This window comes from Fundulus heteroclitus, chromosome 13 (assembly GCF_011125445.2).
Source record: "Fundulus heteroclitus isolate FHET01 chromosome 13, MU-UCD_Fhet_4.1, whole genome shotgun sequence".
Lineage (NCBI taxonomy): Eukaryota > Metazoa > Chordata > Actinopteri > Cyprinodontiformes > Fundulidae > Fundulus > Fundulus heteroclitus.
Window position 1 is genome coordinate 24,948,333 of NC_046373.1, and position 23,102 is coordinate 24,971,434.

Here is a 23,102-nt window from a genome sequence, read left to right on the forward strand (position 1 = left end):
TCTGCTTAGGTTTCGGTTTCTTGACCGTCAAAATAAAAGCACCGCAAAGTTTCGCTTTTGATAGGGAAGTTTAGTTGTGCTCTTATAGGATCCCTTTTTGGATAAATGTGAGGGCGTACACATTTATAGTATTTATGTAAAAACAAAAGACTTTCTTTGCGTGTTAAAGAATTGCGTTCTTTTGCTACTCTTTTTAAATTATTATTTCAGGTTTTTACACCTTTATGTTCATTTCTTAATTCTGTAATTGATGTTAAATTTATTTTAAATTTAGCATCAATTAAATGTGGAAGTCAATTCCACATTTTTCATCAAACTCTAAACCGATGTCATGATTTGACCGAGCCTGGTTGATTTATAGGCTACTTATGAAATGCATAAACTTCATAATTGCATAAATTGATGACAACCTGTAAAATCCTGCAAGCTTGGCAAGACCAACCAGGGGAGGAAGAGAGAGAGAGAGAGAGAGCAGTTAAAGTCAAGGGTTTTGTGTTGACATTTTGTTCGAGCATCAGCTGACGTTTCTCTGCAGAAATGAAAGCTATCTATCTGTGAACTCTGAGTCGGCCTCTGCAGGAGACTTAGAGGTTCTTAAGATGTATGGAAAACTGTCACCCTTCTGTTTTCTGCTGCTGCGCCTTGGTGGTCTCCTCAGAATTTTGTGGTTTAGTAAAGTTCCCCAGCACTTCCTCCCACGATAATACAAAAACTGCAGCAAAACTCAGTTCAACTCAGTCAGTCTTCATCCTTGCAGCCAGATCCTTCTGAGGGTGTTTGTAATCTCTGAGATTTATGGCTGGGCTCTTTTGGATTGTCCTGTTTCTCTGTAAGTTTCATATTTTTTTGTTCTCATGCTGATTTAAATGCTGACAGGACTCAGCATGCATAATCTGTGTCTGAGGTTTTACAGGTCCTGCGGGTATCGGTGCAAATCTCTGCCACCTCACAATCTTTTAGAAGCATGCTCCCTTGCTGTGCTCTTTAATCTGTTTTCTTTCATCCTGGGGATTTTGTGGTGATGACAGCTCTTATCTGAAATCTTGCACGTCAAGCCCTTAGATGCACAAGGGCATCTAGGGGCTGTTATGCATCTAGATTTCTGTCCCCAGCTAGAACTGCAGTCAAATTTATTTCAACAAATGTCTTTTGTGATCTTCCTGCGATCTTATCGATCTAAAGCTCCTCTGGCAAACAGCACAACTCATTTACAGTTCTTCTTTTTGAAAAATGTCCCTCCTTTTCTGCATCAGTCATGTGATACAAATGCTAAGAGGTGCACCGGTATTTGGCCGAAACCTTACCTCTAAATTTTGTCAGTTTCCCTTTTTTAATTACAAAGAAAAAAAATTAAAAATAAATGTGCTCCAGTTTCACTGACGGAGATGCCAGTTTTGAAACCTGCAGATAATTAAGGAATTACCAGATCATCGTCCATTTATGCATCCATGTATATATCCCTGACAATATTTCCAGATCCCTGATCTGATTTTTAGTAATTCAAGAAGATAATCCAAACTCAAAAAGTTTGTATTTTTTTGTGCATTTGGTGAATAAAATCAGATTCAGTTCTGTTTGATCCCAGTTTTTTTTTTAAATCATTTTGAAGAATAGTTCAGTCTACTACTATCCTAAAAAAAATTGACAAGTTGATTAACATTGAGCTTTAATCATATCAATTCTCAGCCCCTGGTGTCTAGCAAACAATTTTTGTTATCCCTGCTCTACAGAATATGATAATTTTAAATAAACAAATTAGACTATCTGTGCCAATTTTTAAAAATGTCATCCAATCAGATTTTAATGCACCAAAATCTGCATTTAAACAAAAGTCATTGGTTGGATGTAGCCCTGTTTACTATGAAATTAAAGAGCATGTAAAATGTATGATACTTAAAAGATAAATGTTTTGTGTTGTACTTACCATTCAATTGTAACGTCTTAACTGTTCTGTAGTATTTTTGCCCTAATTAAAAGTAAAAAGTGTTGGTGCTGGCCAAATGTTTCTCGAAATGCAGTTGGAGTGTCGCACAAAATCAGCACAGGGGCCGGAAATTGCCCCCGGGCCACACGGCTCTATAAGTTTGGGTTTCAATTAAGCAACAGAAAGCTGATTAGGTGCATGTTAAATAACTTTTTTTTTTTTTTTTTGGAGCACCAATGCCACACATGGTGATGGATGTTATCCTGGGCAGAGGGGCATTTTGCCCACTGGTTCAGACAGAATGTTTCAATCATGGTTGGCGTGCTGCTAAAACATTACTAAAAACAAATCTGAGGTCAGCATGATTCTGACTTGTCCATTCTCCTCAGGTGCGGCAGGATGTCACCAGTCACCCACCTCCCACATTTCCATCTCCACTCTGGAGGTCAAGAGGGGGCAGAATGTGTCTCTGACCTGCAACGTTACGGCCAGCTCCATGATCACCTGGTACCTGCTGCGTTCGGACCAGCTGCTGCCACTAATGACGGCCTCAGAGAATAAACTCCGACCGGGAAACGATATAATTGATTATAGCAGCGAAAACCCTAGTCACGTCATGTGGACAGGAAACCTGAAGACCGGGCTGGTCCGGCTGAAGATCGAGGCGGCGGAGGAGGAAGACGCTGGGCTGTATTTCTGCTCTGGGTGGTGTGGAGCTAAGGTGTATGGAAGCAGAGGAATTCACCTGAAATTTAAGGGTAAGACTTAAAAATTTTAACATTTATTTTTGTACTTAGAATTCAGAATCTTTACTTAAAATGTGAACTTTCTATTAAAGCAAAAAAAGTTAAATCAAAATCATCTTTTTGTTTCAAGAAAGTAAAATCTTCTGGACAGTATTTTTACTCGCTTAAAACATCAGCCCTAACATTTTCAGTACTCACCGGGAACTGATTACAGCTCTCTATCTTACAACACAGTAAAGTGAAGCCTGGCTTCCAGAAGATTACATGGCTTTTGAGATCTTTGAGGATTACTGCTCCTACATGGCAAATATGTTCACCTGAAACAGGTGCTTTCTAAGGGTGCATTCCCACCCTTTATAGTCTACAGGTAGTAATCCAGAGGGATATTTATGTGAAAGACTAACGATCCGTATTTCATGCCCTGACTGGTTGTTGCCGTCCCAAAATATTGTGTTTTGCTATGAGACTGGAAAGCTAGAGTCAGTTTATAATAATAATAATAATAATAATAATAATAATAATAATAATAATAATAATTATTATTATTATTATTATTATTATTATTATTATTATTATTATTATTATTATTATTATTATTATTATTATCATTATTATTATTATTATTATTATTTTGCATATTGTTCAGATTTAATATGCTTGTTGAATATCTATTTTATTGTACTGTTTTAAATGTAGATTTTTACTTTTCAACCACACAGCAGTCTAATTTACTAATATTAAAAGGTATCCTTAGGGACAATGATATACTTGTTATCTATATTATGCATTACATGAACAATTAGTTTTGAATACTTTTCATATGGTTGTTAACATTATGGCAGGGCTATAAAATAACTGGAATACCATTCTGTTTTAATTTCTCAGTAAAGATCAAAATACTATGAATCTTTCAAAAGCTAGATTTTTTTTTTTAAACTACACATTTAAATTACTTTTACATCTGATAATCAAAGAATCAGGAATAGTTATTGTTTGAGCACTTTAGATAATTTCTAAATCCCTACAATGAAATATTCAGACCTTTGGCATGTCTGGAATCTTTAGATCCTAAAGGAAAGGTCAGTGGTTTTAATAAAGATTGGTTAATTCCTCTGCCTTATTTCTTTTTGTACTTTATTATTTTTTTTCTTTTTCTTACCTACTCCTTTTGATCCTGATTACTGAGCTGATGTGACATGTGAATTTCTCCAATGTGAGATCAATAAAGCCTATCTTATCTTATCTTATCTTATCTTATCTTATCTTAATTTCATAATAAATGAAAATGAGCAACCTGTCTAAATTATTATATGAACAAATACATTTAACATCCTTATACTGGTTTTTACTAAGGCAATATATATTGTCAACAAAACCACAATTAATTTAGTTTTGAATGATTTTAATGAGGCTTCCTTTTATTTATAAAACTCACACAGCCTATAAAAGTACTAATTCATCAAAAGTAATGTTTTCCTACAAAGATTCTACAATAAATGAGTTTTACTTTGTCTAAATAGCTAAAAGTGAATATCTTTGTTTTTCATGATTAAAGATAAGTTCATCCAAAAGATGTTAAATGTAAAAGTTAAGCTTTTTTTTATTGCAAGTGTTCTAAAAATGTTAAGCGCAACAAAATGCGTGAAGTTTCTGTGATATATTCGTTTAACAGCATGTGCTGGGATGATTATCGTAGATGTCTTCCACGGCTGATTAGTTGTGCTGTCTCCAAAGAGAGCCATAGCTATCACTAGTCACTTTGAAGGAGCCTGACTGTGGCCTGGGTAGGAAGTTTAGTCATCACTGAATGATGCAGTTGGCATGACATGAAGCAAAACCACAGAACCCGCTGACAGCAGATTATCATCTGGGGTGTTTCGACCAAATCACTTGATCTCATCACATTAAGCCCTTTGACGGTTTAAGTTCAGACCTTGTAGGAGATGTTTAGTGGTAGTATTTAGAGAAGAAATCTTTTCTGTTACATCGTAACAAACGTAACACCGACAGTGAATCATCCTTCATATCGGTTAGATTTTTCTGAAAATGTTCAATCAGCCCTATCAGCCATTGGTGATTCCCTCATAAATGGAAAACTTCGGTGTAGAATTACTCAGCTGATGTAAATATGCAGCGATTTGAATTTGACATGTTCAAGAAGCAGTTCAGATGCTTTAAAATATCCTGCCTGTAATTAAGCCTTTAATTTATGTAACAGCAATATTTTTCATACAGTGTATCTTTATTTACAACGTCGGTGCGCCCCTATATGAGATGGCACCCTGGGCATAAAGTCGCATCGCTCATTTCAGAAACTTCCACTACAGTCAACAAGTTTGTTCTTTTTTTTACTCCTTGTTGTGTGTTAATATAATAAAATTCCAGGTCTTTAAAAATAAATGTTAATTCTACATATGAGCAAATCAATCAATAATTATATTCAGTATGTTAGGTTTATGTAAAAAGGTTCTATATACCTGATGCTGATCAGAAGAAAACTATATCGTCAAGGCTGAAACTAACAATTCTATCTCTTGCAAAATACATCTGAGCTTAATGATTAATAACACCATTAAGACACAACCAGTAATATCCACTTTTATTTTTCCCGGTCAAAGCACTTTGTTCTGCTTTATTCTGAAATGATGTAATTCATGCACAGGTGCGTGGCAAAGGTCCACAGCTTTGTGCAAATGATCACTGGTTCCCAGAGGATCATTTCTGTTCTGGTTTACTAGAAAATGAAAATAAAGAGTGAAACAATCATGAACTCCACCCTCAAGGGAATGCGAGGTTTACAACTTTGCATTACAGCTGCGAAGAGCTGCAAGGGAGGATTTAACATTAAAGAAATATTTTTGTCATCTGTGTGGGTTTTTCTTATTATTGTTGTGTCCAGGAATTGACGGGGAAGCAAGAAAACTACACCTGCCCCCGGGGAGTCATTTGATCTGCGTGCTCTCAGGTTTACTCGGCCTCTTTTCCTTTCTGATGATTGGACTTTACCTGTGCTCAGGTGTGTATCCACTCACATCTTCCACCTGCTTATACTACTGCGACCCCTGTACACCTTCCTCTATTTTATTCCAGCAACTCATCACTTTAATAGATGAAATTCATGGTATATAGGTATTTTTGAGTTCATAGGTTAAAAAGATTTTCTGAAAGATTTATAAAAGGTTTTTGGCTCAGGTTGTTTATTTAATTTCTAGTTTCAGTCTTGAAACTATTATTTTAAATTGTTGTAATAGCTTAGCACACGTGTACTTTATTGTACACATGACCTAGATAGCCTACTTCGTGCTTCTACTGCCCTCTGCTGCTCATCTGCTGGAATTGCAACACTAATAAAAAAATATTCAGTTCAGCGGTTCGTACATTTATTTTGAGTAACTCAGAATAGACATAGAGGTATAGTAAAACCTAAAAACATATGTAATGTAAAAAAAATAGGTAATGTAAATGTGTCTACCTAAATATGTGCTTCTACATTTATACTATAATGAAAAAAAATTTTTTTTTGACTGGTTATGTGTTGTGTTTGTTAATGTCTACTGATGTCGCTGACTCTAACACACACAGAGGGGAATTATCTTTTTTTTTTTCTTCTTTTGAAACTTTGCATTTTCTGATATACCAAAGGAGAAAATTAGGCTTCATTACCCAGTTGTTTTTTAATTGTCAGTGTATATTTGTTAGAGAAAAAAAAATCCACCACAGGATGGTCTCTTCAATTAAAAGCTCCAAGTTCTTGCACTTTCCTAAAACATAATAAATCTACTGTAAATATGGAGATGGGTATAAACGTTTTGGATATAAATGTCAATAAGAATTACAAATGAATGAGTGTTGTTGAATTTATTCAAGGCTCTAGTTTCAGAGTGTGTGTGCTTAACTTTGAGATGCACTGTGTTTGTGGAACAGGTTTTACCGGCTTTAGATTACATACATAAAACAAAGAAAACAACAAATTGAGTAAATGACAAACTCTGAGCTGCAGATAATATTTTTGTTGCGAAACAAAGAGGAGGAGTTCCTAAATATCAGGCTCGATGTCATGGACAGATTTTTTTTGTATACACCAAACAGTTTTGCAGTTTGTCAAAGTAAAAATACTAGAATAAAAGAATAGATTTTGAATCGTTTTTTTTTTGTGCTCTCCACTTTATTGCATTGATTTTTATTATTTTTTTTACATACTCTGTTACAGACTTTTATCTCACACGGAAAAGGGAGAGAATTAACAGATTATTAAAGCAAAAAAAACCCCAAAAAAAAACATTCAGACAAAAGGTCCAGTCAGACTAGATCAGTAGTACAGACACACAAACAAAGCTGTGTAAAACATCTAACTAATGTCACCGTGCTACATAGCAACACTCTCATTTTAAAATAACAACAAACAAAGTAAGTGATCTTTAAAACTTGACAGGTTTCTCACTCGTTTGATGATTGGGTGATTTTTGAGGAATTTGTGCTTTTTTTTGTCAAGTCAGCTCAGTTGTGCGTAACAATTTTTAAAAACATAGCAATCTTACCTCCTTTTTTTAACATTTTATAGTAAGCAGGAATAGGCGACAGTCAACAAGCTTTACTAAACATCTCGTCATGGCAGTAAAAATCAACATTGATAACTGCAGAATCTTTCCATCTTGTTTGCTTTTTTTCTTTTTTCCAGTCACATTTCAAAATTAGCTCCTTTAGTTAAATAGGCACTTAATTCCTGATGAATAAAAACATGCGACAAGAAGAGAAGAAAAGTATCCATAATGCAAAACTTGATTTACGCTCTCTGCGTCTGGAATATTTAGTGCGACCACTTTGCTAAAATGATTATACCATAAGTGAAGAAACGACCGTAATTATTCCCGCATGCCCCTGCTACAGCATTTAAAGATTTCCTGCAAAGCGTTTCCATTTTCCCAAGGTAAAAGGAGATCGCATGACTTTTGCTGTTCATCATATCCGTGAAGACGCGGTTCACCGAGCGTCCAGGAGCGTCGGCTCACACCTGCTTCAGCAGCAGCCCGTACGGACGGAGGGCTTCCTCAACGATGGCTTTCCTCTGCGGATCGGTGTAGTCCTCAGGGATGTACACCACCCAGATGTCCTCCCTCTGGCAGTTCTTCCTCTTCTGCGGGTTGATGCGGTTCTGGAGAGCCACTTTGTATGTCTTCCCGTCCACGCTGGACTTGAACGTCTTGCAGTACTTCTCGGCCAGCTTGATGTCCGGTGTGGAGTACACCCCTTTGCCTCTGGTGTCAGGGCTCCGCAGGGAGGCGGCAGAGGCGTCCAGAAAGCTTGGGTTGTCGTCTGGCGAGCCCTTGTGGGTGAGGATGATGCCGAGGGAGCCGTCCATGTTGTGGCCATGGTAGGAGACTGGCCAGGCGTCCGTCCCTGTCCCCAGCCAATGGTTATTGTCATACTTCTCTAGGACGCGCAGGGCGATGCGTCTCCATCCACAGGGGCGAGTGTACTTCTCGTTCCCACGCAGAAATGTCTTATCACCATCCTGTAGGCCAAGAAACATTCATCAGTTAAAGCTGAATCTTCTGCAAGTTTGTTTGAAGCAAAGGTGTTGAAACTCAACAGAGTGCCTTATGAGCAAGTTATGTTTTCACTTTTCTGCCACAGATAAGATAAGATAAGATAAGATAGTCTTTATTGATCTCACATTGGAGAAATTCACTTGTCACATCGGCTCAATAGTCAGTCAATAGTCAGGAGTAGGAAAGGGTGCATCAGTTATATACAGTGGGTCAATAAGAAAATGAGAAAAACATAATATAAAACATAATAACATAATAAGAATATAAAAAAAGTATACAAAAGAAGTCAGGTGATGTCATGTGTACTTCCCGGTTATACACATGTACTGACATATATTCACTTGGTGATAGCAGCAGAAGTTCTTCCGGATCATTCTACAGTTTCTGAATTTACTGCCACTCTTGGTAAAGATGAGTAAAAATCAGCCATCTATTATCTAGACCTGCTTATCTGTGCCGAGAAACATGCAAGTAATAGCTAGATATGTAGAGTTATCCTCCAAAGACCTGCAGCTGTACTCACACCAAAGGACAAAAATAAAGTAATGACTCAGAGAACTTAAATCCAAATACACAAAACTCATTTTTTAGATTACCTTTTTTCAATTAGAAATCCATGTACCTCTTCCCAGTTATGCATAACTTTGTGTTGATCTGTCACATAAAATCCGATTAACATTTCATGGTTGTAACGTCACATGATGCCTGAAGGTTTGACTGGTGTGAATATTTTTGCAAACAACTGCAGAGAGTTGCAGGATTAGATAAGTATCTATTTGTTGTTGCCATTTTTCAGAATTTTAACACATCTGAGACTCTTGATTGACATGTTCTCGTGTCTTTCCCATTTTGAAGGGTCCTTAAGATTAAAGAGCCTCTGTTTCACATCCTATTTATAGAAACAAGAAGTCATAGAACAATATTTAGACACCCTAGTGAAATTAAAAATATTTAATTGTACATTAAAATGTATTTTATATAGGGGGGGCAAATCAAACTGCTTATTTAAAGGGGCCATGACAACAAATGTAATGTTTCTCAGGTTTTTGGGGTTTAATATGGTCTGTTGAGGATTGATGAGGCTGTGTTGATGTCTAAATTGAATACCCAAGGACCTACTCTGGGGCGGTCAGCTTTGTTGTTTTGCTCAAAAGTATTCAGATGAGAAAACTCCCGAAAGACGAGAGAATCACAGAAGAGTCGTTAAAATTCATTTATAGGGGTCTTTACTGAAGACGCCCTGTGGGCGACCACAATGCTGTCATTGCCCGTAAGTTTATTTCATTTTTCAATGCTGTCAAATGTTAAGGAAGGTGTGTTTGTAACTTAAAAAATCCGGTTGACTGACTGACCAGCCAAACGCTGTCGGCAGCATGATTTTCCTGTCTCTGCCCGGAAGAGTGAGCTCTCTGCCGCGGGCCTCCGCAGCCACCGCCAGCTCTCCTCCGCAGAACAAGCAGTCACTGCGGTGAACAACTGGATCCCAGCTGCATATTCCTGTGTCGCAGGAATATGTGGCTGGGACTGCGGTGGGGAGCTTTCACCGTAGTCATGTGGCTATTTATTTCAGTCCCACTGTGTTGAATCGAGCCGCCAGGTTAAAGCCTTTGGTCAGCTTGGCCTCACATGTCCGACATCCTGCAACACAAACACGTCACCAGCCATAAAACCGGAATATGGATTTGTAACGGAGTGATGCGCTGAAAATGGAGGTATCGATGGAGGGAGGAATGGTGTGTTTGAGGGCTGGATGTGTGTGTGTGTGTGTGTGTGTGTGGGGGGGGGGACCCCTTTTCCAAATATAGTTGTAGTCAATCAGAGCGAAGTCAACTTGGCAGAGCTGCATTTCATTATCGCACCCAACACTTTCACTAAGTAGAAGTAACAAGCTGACATGTTTTTATAAAATTATCTGGAGAATTTCCATATGCAGCATTGTCAACTACATGAAATGGTTTACACTGTGAAGTCATGGTACCTTTAAAACAAAAGCTCCCCCCTCCCCCGCATAAATTCATTAAAGTTAAAGGGGTATTTTTCTAAATGTTTTAAACACTGCCAAAAAATATTGTTATTTTTATTTTTTCATGTTATATTTCACTTGTGTGGCTTCTAGATAAGGACTCTGATTTATTCACAGTGCACTTTGTTTATTACACTACACACCCAGTACCAGTCAGATATGAATTTACATTTTATCTACAGCACAGACTACATATGAGGGAATACTTCATTTCCTCCCGTACTTTAAAGCCAATATGCTCCAGAAACAGAGTTATCTCAGTAGTTTTGTAAACTGTGGCTGTTGTATAGTATTTTTTTTTTTGTGTTTAATCATGCCATTATTTTGCATCTCAGTTTTAGGTTGACACAAACCTGTTTATTCATATGTGCTCTGTTGCGTAAGGCCTACAGGATAGGTTTCCAACACAAACAAACAAGGCATCATGGGTTTTCCTTACCTTTATGTTGGTGAAATCATAGTTAAACTCTGGATGGAAGAAGTCCTGGACATTGATCCTAGCTGTTGGTTTAAGGCTCGATGCAGGTCCCTCCCCGGTCAGTGCCAGTTGGGCACTGTACATGTCCTGATCTTCCACGTTCTCCAGGGATAAACTCCCCAAGCTCTCGTACGGCAGTTCTTTAAGGCCCCTCTGCTTGTAATACTCTCTGAGAGCTACAATGTTGACAAAATCCTGCGAGGTGAGCTGCGAGGGTCCGGTTGTGGCCTCGACGTTACACCCTGACAGAGCTGACAGGGCCTCCAGATAAAGCTTATGGGTCGACATCTTGCTCCGGCGTCGTAAAAAGATTTCAGGAAGGAAGATAGCCGCCTCCTCCTTTAGGGTTAACAATCCAGCAGTCGTCTTTTCTTTGTTCTTCAGGTTAAAGTTGGTTATTTAGAAAGAAAAAGGTAGAAAGGAGCACTACTTGTCTCTCAGCTCCTCCGACCGAACTGAGCTGCTGTCTTTAGTTTCACTACTGGTCTTTTAGATTTTGCTTTCACTTTCACTTACATACTTTCCTGTAAATCAGATTGAACACAGAGAATTGGAGATTTGGACAAACATGGGGATTGCCGGGGTCTAACATTATCAATAATCATGTTTTGATCTGTTGTATCATGATTTTTTTATTACATGGCTTAAACAGAGAGGTTTGCCTGTACAATTGTTTTTTTCTCCAACACATAAATTGTGATTTCTTGTCAATTCTATGACTTAATCATGTTGGGAAAGTGAGACACACATTAATGGGATTTATGGGACGTAACGGTGGGAGATGGCTCTGAGCTTTACGAGGATTTTAACCATTCAATTCCTTTCTGGTGTCAAGTTATATTTAAATTAGTCAACAACCAGTGTTCTGCATTTACTCTTTAGATAACAGACACGCTGTGCACCTTAGCCCATGAAGCCTACGCTGCTTTACAAGCAGGCAAACAATAAAAACAACAAAGCGTTCCAAACAATGACACATTGTGACGTTATAAGTTTCTTTCCTCACATATAAAGTTATTTTAGCTCCTACTGGTTGCTGTTAACTCTACAAACTAAACTAGATGTAAACTGGAAATGCAGGCATCTTTTTAAATCTGCTTGCTTTCTGAGACTAATACTATTACTTCTTCATAATAAATCAGAGGCACAGATCCGCCTCTTTTAATTCGGTATTTCACTCATATTCTGCTTCATCTTCAGGTAAACTGGGTCATTGCTGCTGCAATCCATGGAGACAAGATTCTACTATGAGGGTGACAGAGGTCAGTATGCCACTTGCTGATAATTTCATGTGACTAAAAACTGAGTTATTTACATAAATGCTAAGTCACAGAAACTAGTCGTGTAGGTTTTATGGTAGAAGTGGGATGTCTTCCTTAAAGTGTTTTGATTTGTATGGAAACGTGACCTTTTTGGTAATGAAGGAATCCAAATGTTGTTGGTTCCTATCTGTTCATTTTAAATTCAATATTTAAAAAAAAAAAGATTAATTAATTATGATACAGTAAATAGACATGTAATCTATGTAAGTATCAAAGAAAGTGAAGTTTCTGGGATATCTGTCTCTGCAGGATGACTCTTTGCATTATTCCAGTCTGAGGCATCCAGATAAGCCCCGCCCATCTAACAGGGCTGCACCCGGATTGGTGGAGGACCTTGTCACGTATTCTACAGTGGCCACTCGCCAAAAAAATGGATTACATGACCAGCGATAAATTTGTTTCTGCTGAGTGACTGTTTTTAATGTTGGGTTACCTTACTGGAGTAACTTTCAACTAACCTTTAGAGTCAATTTCTGTAAGATTTTTCTTTTATGTCTTATTGCATTTTTGATTCGTTTTTTAGAACCTTATTCTGGTTTATAAGCTTAAAAATCTGTTATTCTATATTTAGTTGTCATTAACAATAGAAATACCAATTCTACTCTACATTCTGTTAAAAAAAATAATACATTTATATCAAAAGGGCAGTTTTCATTTAACTCTAGAGCATAATTAGATTTCTGGATAATGATAATTGAATTAATATTTGAGTAGTTCTAAATAAAACAGTTGCATTTCAAATCACTTAACATTCCCCTAAAAATTTAGGGACCACAATGCAATGCAAAATAAAAAAAGATGGAAATGTACTTTTAATTACTCCAGAAAGTACTCGGTTGTAAAATTAAATGTTTTAGTTTAAATTGTCAATAATGTTAAAGGCAAAAGCAGCACTTTTGAATACATATTTCAAATTTGACTTTAATTGAAATGTTTATTTTTGGATTAACCCAACTTTTTTTCACAAGATTTAAAATTCAATATTTGATTCTGTGTATTACTGGAGGAAGACAGAAGTTACTGTAAGTTATATTATTGTCGTCCTCAGCTGAATAAAGATGTAAACACATAAGATATAACTACTTTAATAAATGAAAGCTTAATATGGACTGGAAGTATAGCAACAGTTTCTGCATCTGATATTAAATAGTTTCAATGCTATATAATAGTAAATATAGGGTCTTTAAGACATTTTGGACTGGTGTATAATACAAAAAAAAAGAAATAAAAAACATACTATCCTCCAGATGAAAATTAACTACATATTAGTTATGTTTTAAGCTCCTTAGCTGATTGTTTTTTTTATTGATGTAATTTTATGTAACTATGAAAAAAGTTCTCTTTTAATGTTGTTATTTTGCTTCTTGCTTCAAAGCTATATAACCACGCAGCTGCTGATATGAAGAATGTAAATGTGAGCCATGCTGACAGAATCTAGACAATGGGCTCTGTTTTTTAGCTTTAGATTTCTTTTTTTAAAGGATTTTTCCAGTGTTGGTTATTGGTGTTCAATTTTATTCAATAACTCGAATGTATGTTTGTTTATATCAAAAGAACAATCATTTTATTACAAGACATTTTATGTCTCAAAAGTAAAAAGCTATCTTTGTGGAAAGATGCTGATTTTCAGCAACCTTTTTAAATGTGACTTTTTCATAGATATAAATGTGATGGTGAATTCAGTGCCTACTATGAAACATGCAAAAAAAACAAATAAAGTGACATAACATTGAACAGTTTGAGCTGATTTTTACAAAGACACAAGGAGATGCATAGCCGCTAATGTCTGTGTGTTTTCTGTGGTAACAGCTGTACACTTGAATCAAAATGCTCAGACTTAGAGCTGATCGTGTAATTAAGACAAAACAGGGAGACGGTCCATGTGGAACAACGACAGCTAAGTGTTGCTTGACAAAGAATGGCAGAAATAAACTGGACTCAGGAGAAAGTGTGTTTAGGGGCAGGTCTGGTGATGACTGAAGAATAAACAACGTTACTGCCGCTCTGATCTGGTGGAGAGCAGCTGGATCTCTGGCTCCAGCTCTGTCGACCCAGAGAGGCGTAGTGAATGGTCTCATCTGGCAGGGACGGACGTTCAAACACCTCATACTCTGCAGCCACATAAAAGTTCTCATTTTTAACACATTTGAAGAATTTTATTTAAAACAAAAGGTAAACATGTTTGTCTTTAACAGATCTGACTGAGGGTTATAAACTCTTTTACCAGTTTGGGCGTTATAAGTCATCCACAGCTGCAGCTCTGTGTCTTCTCGTCTTTTTGCTACCAGAGGGAAACAGGGCTGAATTAAAGACGTGAACGACTTTGGAGCACAACGCTTGTTAAATGTAGGTTCATCATCTGGAACAACTGATGTATCAAAATTTAATTGGAACTATCGTTTTTTCAGTGAGCCCAAATTGCATATTTCATAGAAATAAATGAGATTATAATACAAAATGTATTCTCAGAATCACACTTTTGACAGTTCAGCTGATATTGAGTGATTATTTTATTTAAATCCATTTTATTTATATAGTGCTAATTCACAACACATGTCATCTCAAGGCACTTTACAAAGTCATATTCAATCAAATCAGATCAGATGGATTGGTCAAAAAGTTTTCTATCAAAGGAAACCCAGCAGATTGCATCAAGTCTCTCCAAGCAGCATTCACTCCTCCTGAAAGAGCGTAGAGCCACAGTGGACAGTCAGCAATCCCTCATGCTGAGCATGCATGTAGCGATGGTGGAGAGGAAAACTCCCCTTTAACAGGGAGGAAAACCTCCAGCAGAACCAGGCTCAGTATGAACCGTCATCTGCCACCAGCGACTGCGGGGTTAAGGGGATGGAGCAGAGACACAAAAAAAGCATAGAAGCATTACTCCAGGGATACTTTCTATGCTAGAAAGGGTAATGGCAACACCCTGGATTGTGTCACAGCTAAACAGAACGCCAGACCTACTATGAAGAGAAAAAAAATACAGAGAGAACATAGTTAAAAGTTGGAATAATGCAAAATTGGAGAACAGTAGGAAAAATCAGCAGAGTGAGAAGAATAGACCTTGATGTCCTCCAGCAGCCTAAGCCTATAGCAGCATAACTACAGAGATATTAGCTGAGCCACTTTAGTCGGACTTTTTAAGGCAAATTGTCGGATCCAATATGGGAGCTTCTCACATCAAAAACAGTTTATTTTACAAATCAATGTTACTTGTAGTGGTATCAACTCTGACCTGAACAAATTAAAAGTGTTTGCATGTGGAAAGTACAAATTTAAAGAACATTTATAAGTGGAACTACAAACAAAACAACAGCTGTCCTGGCTGTCGCCATATTGGAATACAAACCTTTATTTTTTTTTTGCTTTTTTTTTGGAATCCCGATTTCTCTGACTTTATTAACTGGAACACTTTTTACATTGTTTATTCCAATTCCAGCTCCTTTTTTTGTTTTCCAAGGCAAATGGAATGCAACATCATTCTTAAGCAGGCAGCAGAGTGAAAATAGTTTATAGCAATAACTGTTTAGGGAAATATCTGCGAATGAATTATGACTCTAAACAAGCTAATTGAGACCATGAGCCTGTCTTGAGCATTGAGACGTTGATTTTGTGGTCAGGTTTAATTTGGTATCTATATCCTGCTCTGTTGTTCTCTGTGCATTCTGTCAGCCATTTTTTCTCCCATCTTCTCAGTTCAACTTCAGTTACTTGCCTTCCTTCAGAGCTGCACCCAGTTTGAATCAATCACCTGCTCTTTGTTCAATAATTAACTCTCGCTTATGTCTCTCTGTTAGTCAAGTCTTGGTCAGATCAAGCCTGTTTCCCTGTCATCCTATTGTGGTTTCTTATGTTGGCTCCTCCTGAACTATAGTTTTGTAAGTTTTTGATTTTTCTAATTTTAAGTAAAACTGTTAAATTTCACCCGCCTGCCTACTGACCTGCAGTTTGGTTCTGTTCTTCAATATTTCATGACCGAGCTTTACTTTCACATGCCATTAAAAAAAAAAACTTTGTAAAATCTCAGGAGCGCAGTCTTTGGAACAGAAAGTTATTTTAGCTCAATATAATGTCAAGATGAAGAGTTTTCACACAGTTTTTGTCAAAATGTTAAAAGTCTGCAAGAAGCTCAGATTTTTAAGGGTTTATAATAATGCAACATGATCAGCTATCGTTTTAGCAAAAAAGTAATCCATTTTATTTTTACTCCTGACTAAAATCAAAACGTTTGCCATATTTCCAAAAGTATGCATTGAAATTCATAAAATAATGGCTGAGAAATATAGATTTTGTTTTTGTAATTTCCTGTTGCTTAAAGAGCTGTGGGTGATATACTGGTTCTTCTGTATATGCACATTCAATATAAAACACCTTGGCATACTGTGCACCAACTTCTGGCTACTAATCGGCTTATAAATTATTAAGATATAATGAAGTAGTAACAATTCAGCTGCACATATTTTGAGTTTTTATTAAAAATAACAGTAAAAAATGCATCTAAGTTTTAAAATTTGTGCCAAAGAAATAAAACGTCTGTAATGGGGTTTAATTTCTTCATCCCTGTTCACATTCAAGTATGATTTAATAATATTTCTAATAATCCTCCATCCATTTCCTGTACCCACTTATCAGATTAGGGTAATCTGCAGTTGTTGGGCAGGGTGCACCCGAGGATTTTAGTCTGTCACAGGACAAATAATCATGGACACACACACTCACTCCTAAATGCAGATATAGAGAGGCTAATAAATGTAACATGCATGTTTTTGGACTGTGGGAGGTGGCCGGCTCTGCTAACAACTGTTCCACCGTGCAGACATATAATTATAGTTAAATAAAATGATCTTAATATTATATTTTACCCTTAGAGCTAAAACTGAATCAAAGTAATGTCAAGTGTCATGGCTGTCGCCGTCATATTTGTGTTTCCTTTTTTTTTCTTTCTCACTTCTAAGTAGGCTGCATGTCCCTGTGGAAAGACCCGCCCACTTCCTGGTTTCTGGGGCCTCAACCACCACCTGCAATCATCTCCTGCTCATAAAGAGAGCCCACCCGTTGATTGAGGCAGCTTGTCACAGCCAGTTGACTTGTGTGCCTCGTGTGAACCAGACATTGTTAGTTAGCAGCTGCATTTGTGCTTAGTGGAGTGGCTCATTTAAGTTTATGGTTACCTATTTGGGTGTGTGTTTAGTAGCCTGTGCCAGTATCTTTTGTTGTGTTTGGTTTATGTGTATTTACTAGCTTGAGGCTAGAAAGAGGGTGGAATTAGGGCCAGAGTCCTCACTGACTGCCACACTGAGTTTTCCTATGTTAGTTTCATTAGGTGTAGTGGGTGCTGTGCTCTCTGTGTTTTTTAGTAAGAATCTCCTCTGTTTAAATGTATAGTTAGGCACAAGCCTCCTTTTGAGGATCTCTTTTATTTAATTTGGCTTGTTATTTTCACAGCACTCTCATCCACCCTCCTTTTGTTTGTTTATTGCTTGCACCTCTTGTTACCAAATAACTTGTCATTTTATAAGAACTTACCGGTTTCTGCCTATATATTTATGACCCCACTTCCCTAGACCAACAGGGGGTCGTAACATATGATAAATGAAATAAATCAATACATCAATAAACACCTTCGTATCTGTGTCCCTTCTTCTTTCTGCACTTCATGCTGGTGAGGAAAATACAGACGAGAGCTACCAGGACGATCATCAATCCCAAACCAATGACAGCGACCAGCAGCAGAGCTGAAAACAAGCGCAGAATATTAACAGTAAGTCCACAATATATGCAAACGTCCAACAGAATAACACTGTATTGATTTCTGGAGGTTGTTTTTGTGTTTACTGTGGCTGACCATTCTTAGGTCTGTTCTCTGGCACGTCCTCTGTTTGAAACACATCTGGAAAAAAAAAAACAACGGTTACAAATCTGTAAATTGCAAAAATTGTTTTTGCGTCTCTAAAATAAATCATAAATAGACAAATTGTTTGATTTTAAAAGGAGAGCCTACCTGTCTTTGACACACCGGACGCTGTCGTTATACTAGTGGATGATCGGACGCTGGTTGGCTCAGGGTTTTCTGAAAAGGAAAATTAGTAAGCCAAATAAATACGACAATATTAATAACATAGACAATACTGGCAATGTTTCCTTCTCTATTTCTATCTGCTGTAATATTTATAGCAGCATCAGCTATTTTTTTACTGAGTCGGCTATTTCAAGAGGATCTGAAGACCCCACACCTGTTGAACCGCGGCACCCAGTGACATCCTGGTCCCCACTTTGGGAACCACATTGAGAGCTTTGTGTTTAAAACAGAGTTCAGTTAAAAACAGAACTTTAATAAAGCTCTTTTTTTATTTTCAAAAAAAATATTTTCTCTCCGAACCCATTGAATTAAGTATTTTTAATCTTTATTCTGTAGGTTTTAGTTCTTAAGTACAGACCACAGTTTATGGTTTTGCTTTAGTAAAAGCTGAAAACTTTAGCATTCTGAATTAAGAATACACGTTTCTTTAGAACACATTTTATTTAATTTCTATTTTTAACCAGTTGTTTAAAAAAACTATGAGAAATTGCAATTGAAAACAAAGATGAATGGATCTATGAATATAAAAAAAAGTATATCAACTTGGAAAAATAAAAGAATCAGGTTTGCTGAAAACAAAACTGTTTTTTTATCTTTAACTGCTTTTCTTCATCAATAATTCTGTTTTTTATTATTTTCTCACTGCAAACTTATTTAGAAGAATGACCAGACGTTGATACAACCTGCGTTAGATATTTAACTGCTCTACCTTCCAGGACAGTGAGTTTTGCCTGCGGTATTCTGTTGCAGAGATATTCTCCAGCATCCTCTGGCTGCAGGTCTTTGATCTGCAGAGCGTCGGAAATGTAGCTGAGCCGGCTCCCGTCTATTTCTGCCTTCTCTGTACCATTTCTGAAACGGGTGAAGATGATCTCCTCCTTCTGTCCTTTTCGTTGTCTAAACCACCTGTGTCGAAGCTTAGAGGAGCCTCTGCAAGGCAGCAGAAGCGTCCGGCCTGCAGAAACAATGAAGTCATGTCCTGTGGATAAAAAGTAGCAGAATGGTTGTTTTTTTTATATTTATTTTTTACCACTCTAATATTTGTAGCGGAATGCACATGAATACGTAACTTCACATACACAATGCAGCAGATGTCGATGCACTCCCATCATACCTGTGAGCACCTGCAGCTCGGCCACCAGCCGCTGGTTGCACTGATATTCGCCGCTGTCTGAGTCTTCCAGCTTCAGGATGCAGAGACCACCATCGTCCTTTAGGATATAACGCTCAAGGTCCTGATTGGTCTGGTGACTGCTCTGCCGGGTCACCAGGACCTTCCTGTTCTGATAAGTCCAGATCACGTTTGAACCAGCGGAGCATCCACATGGCAGGCACAGGTGGTGGTCCTCCAGGGCCGAGAACCGGATCACTGTTGATGGAGAGAGACCAGCCACGTAACCAAAGCTCCCGGCCTGAAGACCTGAGTTAGAAACACTTTTCAGATTCATCTGTTCATGTTTTACGGTGCCTTGCATAATTATTCCTCCCGTCTTTGGAATTTTTTTATGTTCTGATGCCTCACATCCTGGAATTAAAGTGGATTGTTTGAGAACCTGCACCATCTCATTTACAGAGCAAGTCTACAGCTTTGAAGATGTATCATGTTTTTTTATTGTGAGGCAAACAACAAATAGGACAAATGAACAGAAGATTACAGTGTGCATAACTGTTCACCCACCCCTACAGTCAGAATGTTGTAGAGCCTCCATTTGTGATGACTACAGCTGCAGGTTTCTTAGGCTCAGTCTCTATGAGCTCACCACATCTAGCCACTGGGATAGTTGCCTATTCCTTCAGCCTAAGCTGCTCCAGCTCCTTCATGTTGGCTGGTTTTAGCTTGTGAACAGCGATCTTCAAGTCTAACCACAGATTCTCAGTTGGTGCGAGGTCTGGACTTTGCCTAGCCCATTCCAACACATCAAAATATTTCCCTTTAAACCACTTTGGTGTTGCTTCAGCAGTATGTTTGGAACCTTGTCTTATTGGAAGGTGAACCACCGTCCCAGTCTCAGATCAAAGGCAGACTGACAGGTTTTGCTCTGGGATATTCCTGTATTTAGCGCTATACATCTTTCCCTCAACTGGGACCAGTTTCCCAGTCCCTGCTGCTGAGAAACAATCCCACAGCATGATGCTGCCATCACCATGTTTCACTGTGGGGATGGTGTTCTTGGAGTGAGAAGATGTGTCGGGTTTGCCCCAAACACAGTTTTCTTTGGTGGCCGAAAAGATCTATTTTGCTGAATCTGATCAGATATCCTTCCTCCACACATTTGGGGAGTTACCCACTTGCCTTTGGACAAACTAAAAACGTGCATTCTTATTTTTTAACACTTTTTGGGGGTTTTTCTGGCCACACTTCCATAAACCCCTGCTCTGTGGAATGTGCGGCTTATTGTGGCCCTATGGACAGAGCCTCCAGTCACAAATATGGACCTCTTGCCCCTTGCCTGATCTGTAATTTCTGGAGGGCGGCCCTCTCTTGGCAGGTTTGTTGTGGTACCATGTGCTTTCTACTTGAATATGATGGATTTGATGGTGCTCCAAGGGTACATCAAAGATTTGGTACTGTTTCTAACCCCACCCTTACTTGTATTTCTCAGCAACGTTGTCCCTGACTTGTTTGAAGAGCTCCTTGGTCTTCATCCCTCCTGCTTAGTGGTGCTGCAGCCTCTGGGAACTTTCAGCAAAGGTATGTTTATACTGACAGGTCATGTGACACTTAGATTGCACAGGGCTGGACTTCTTTTCACTAATTATGTGACCTTTAAAGGTAATTGGTTGCACCAGAACTTTTAGAGGCTTCATAGCAATAGGGGTGGATAGAAGAAATGCACATGCCATTTTTCACTTTTTTTTAATTAATCATTAATTATACACACTACCAGCTAAAAGTTTGGATTTGAGTTAAGTTTTGTTAGTCAATGGCTTTCCCTTATTTTTTTATGACTTTCTACATTGCAGATACATAGTGGAGACATCAAAACTATGATTCAAAAGTATATTAAATTATGTATCAAATACAAAATTGTAAAATGGCTTTCTATACACCCCCATTGTTTTGATCACTGCTTTGGTCACTCTTGGCCTTCTTTCAATGAGCTTCATGAGGTTTGTCACCTGAAATGTTTTTTTCCAACTGTCTTGAAGGAGCTCCCAAAAGGTATTAATAAAAAATAAAGATAAACTGTTGCATGGGAAGGTGAGTCCAAACATTTGACTGGTAGGGTACATTTTTTTCATTTCACTCCAGTAACTTAGACTATTTTGTGCAATTCCATTTCATAAAATAACATTAAAAGAACATTTACAGTAAATTACAAGGGTTGAATGTAACAAAACAGGTACTAAAAAGCCAAGGGGGGGTGAATACTTTTGCAAGGCCCAGTGTTTTTGGAATTGGTTTGTCATACTTGCGGTTGCTTTTTTAAAGACTTTATTTAAGTTTGGCTTTTGCAAATTATTATGAATTCAAACAAATATTAACTTAAAAAATTGCTTTAGACTTACCCCTCCTGTTTACAGAAGAGTTTAAATTAATACAAGGAGTAAAAAACATAATTATTTTTGTACAAGCAAATGAATTCCAGAAGGACATGTGAGTATAGCGTTTATATACTTTGAATTTAAATTACAGGCAAAATGCTGCAAAAGGAAGCATTGTTTTTTTTTTTTAAAGATACTTCTGAGAAGTCAGATATATTTAAAATTTTGTCCCAATATTAACTGTGACAGTCACACCGTGAGTCCGTTTTTAGCCGTGTTTCCTGCTATATCTGCACTTCCTGTTTTTATCTCATGGAAACATGCTCATTGTTGTCCATTCAGACTAAAATTGTAAGTCTGCAGGAATATTGAAACAGTGCTTAAAAACAAATGTTTATGTGCAAAAAAAAAGAAAAAAAAAAAGAAAAAAAATGGAGGTAGAACCTTTTACAGTAACGTTCTCAAAAATAAATAATATTTGGATAAATCATTTGTAATTGTTGACCTTTATGTTTATCTTCCCTACTGTTTCTATAAAATAAAATCTAGGGTTGTTTTAATAAGATTTACAATACATATAATTAAGAAATATGATAAATTCTTAAGTATTTTCAAATACTTGGCCTGACTTTTGCTTTCTTTTTGGAAGGTTTTAAGAATTCAGTTTGATAAAACCATAATGGAAAAGATACAATGTAGCCAAATATAAAGTTTTTTTTGCTATAAATGTAAAATTATTGTTGCATTTTCAATATCAATAATATTAAATACCAGTATTTAATAGTAGCAGTTAATAGTACTTAAAAAGAGATCTATCTGTACCTGTGGAGTTTTCTGCACCATCGATCACATCAGGGATCTGGAACCAAACGTAACAGAAGATCATGAACCTGAGCATCTTCAAAACAAAATAAGAAAGAAATTCCTGCGTTGCAGAGGTCCTGCTGCAGTTTTTCCTGGAAAATGACCCTTGAGTTTGTCACACTCTGCTTTTTCCACATGTGCTCTCCTTCCTCTTTTTCTAGCTGAGACTCTGCTTATATCTGACCAATAGTGTCTGGGGAAAAAAGGAATCTAAATTCAGTCTAAGCATAGCTTTAAACATATATTTTAGAGATTTGGGTAATCAGTTAAGTCTTTTGGGGTTTTCTGTCTCAGGCTATGCGTTTATGAGATGACCCATCACAAACAAACAATTAAACTATAACACGAGAGTTTCACCAGCACAAAGGACACAGCAGCTGTAAGAAAGACAAAGGCAAAAATGGGTTGGACATGTAAATGTAACCGACACAAACAATAACTTGGTCTTTTCCTTTCAAAGCCCAAGCATGGTTTAAAATTATGAATTTTATTTACCTAGCATTTTGCACTAGTATTATTTAAATGTTGTAATAACTTAATTACGTAATTACAAAAGATATAAATATATACATGCTAGAGAAAGTATGAGAGTTTAATGACACACTTTCATATCTAAACACAGGATACTGGA

At 37.3% G+C, this 23,102-nt stretch overlaps 3 protein-coding genes across 3 annotated transcripts; 1 reads left to right on the forward strand and 2 right to left on the reverse strand.

The window, feature by feature from the left end:
• Positions 1-571: 571 nt before the first annotated feature.
• On the forward strand, positions 572-13,603 carry LOC105920735. The gene is made up of 5 exons (XM_012856358.3): positions 572-829; positions 2,314-2,682; positions 5,570-5,686; positions 11,921-11,982; positions 12,292-13,603. Exons 1-5 carry the CDS (start codon positions 796-798, stop codon positions 12,433-12,435), a joined length of 726 nt encoding a protein of 241 aa, XP_012711812.2. The 5' UTR covers positions 572-795; the 3' UTR covers positions 12,436-13,603.
• LOC105920734 lies at positions 6,814-11,193 on the reverse strand. The gene is made up of 2 exons (XM_012856356.3): positions 10,682-11,193; positions 6,814-8,182 (listed from the first exon to the last, which is right to left on the reverse strand). Exons 1-2 carry the CDS (start codon positions 11,006-11,008, stop codon positions 7,676-7,678), a joined length of 834 nt encoding a protein of 277 aa, XP_012711810.2. The 5' UTR covers positions 11,009-11,193; the 3' UTR covers positions 6,814-7,675.
• Positions 13,604-13,641: 38 nt separating the features above from the next.
• Positions 13,642-22,608, reverse strand: LOC118565457. Its single transcript, XM_036145885.1, has 8 exons — positions 22,430-22,608; positions 19,236-19,541; positions 18,831-19,076; positions 18,044-18,112; positions 17,888-17,932; positions 17,664-17,777; positions 14,267-14,323; positions 13,642-14,153 (listed from the first exon to the last, which is right to left on the reverse strand). The coding sequence occupies exons 1-8, from the start codon at positions 22,503-22,505 to the stop codon at positions 13,981-13,983; spliced, it is 1,086 nt and encodes a 361-aa protein (XP_036001778.1). The 5' UTR covers positions 22,506-22,608; the 3' UTR covers positions 13,642-13,980.
• Positions 22,609-23,102: the final 494 nt, after the last annotated feature.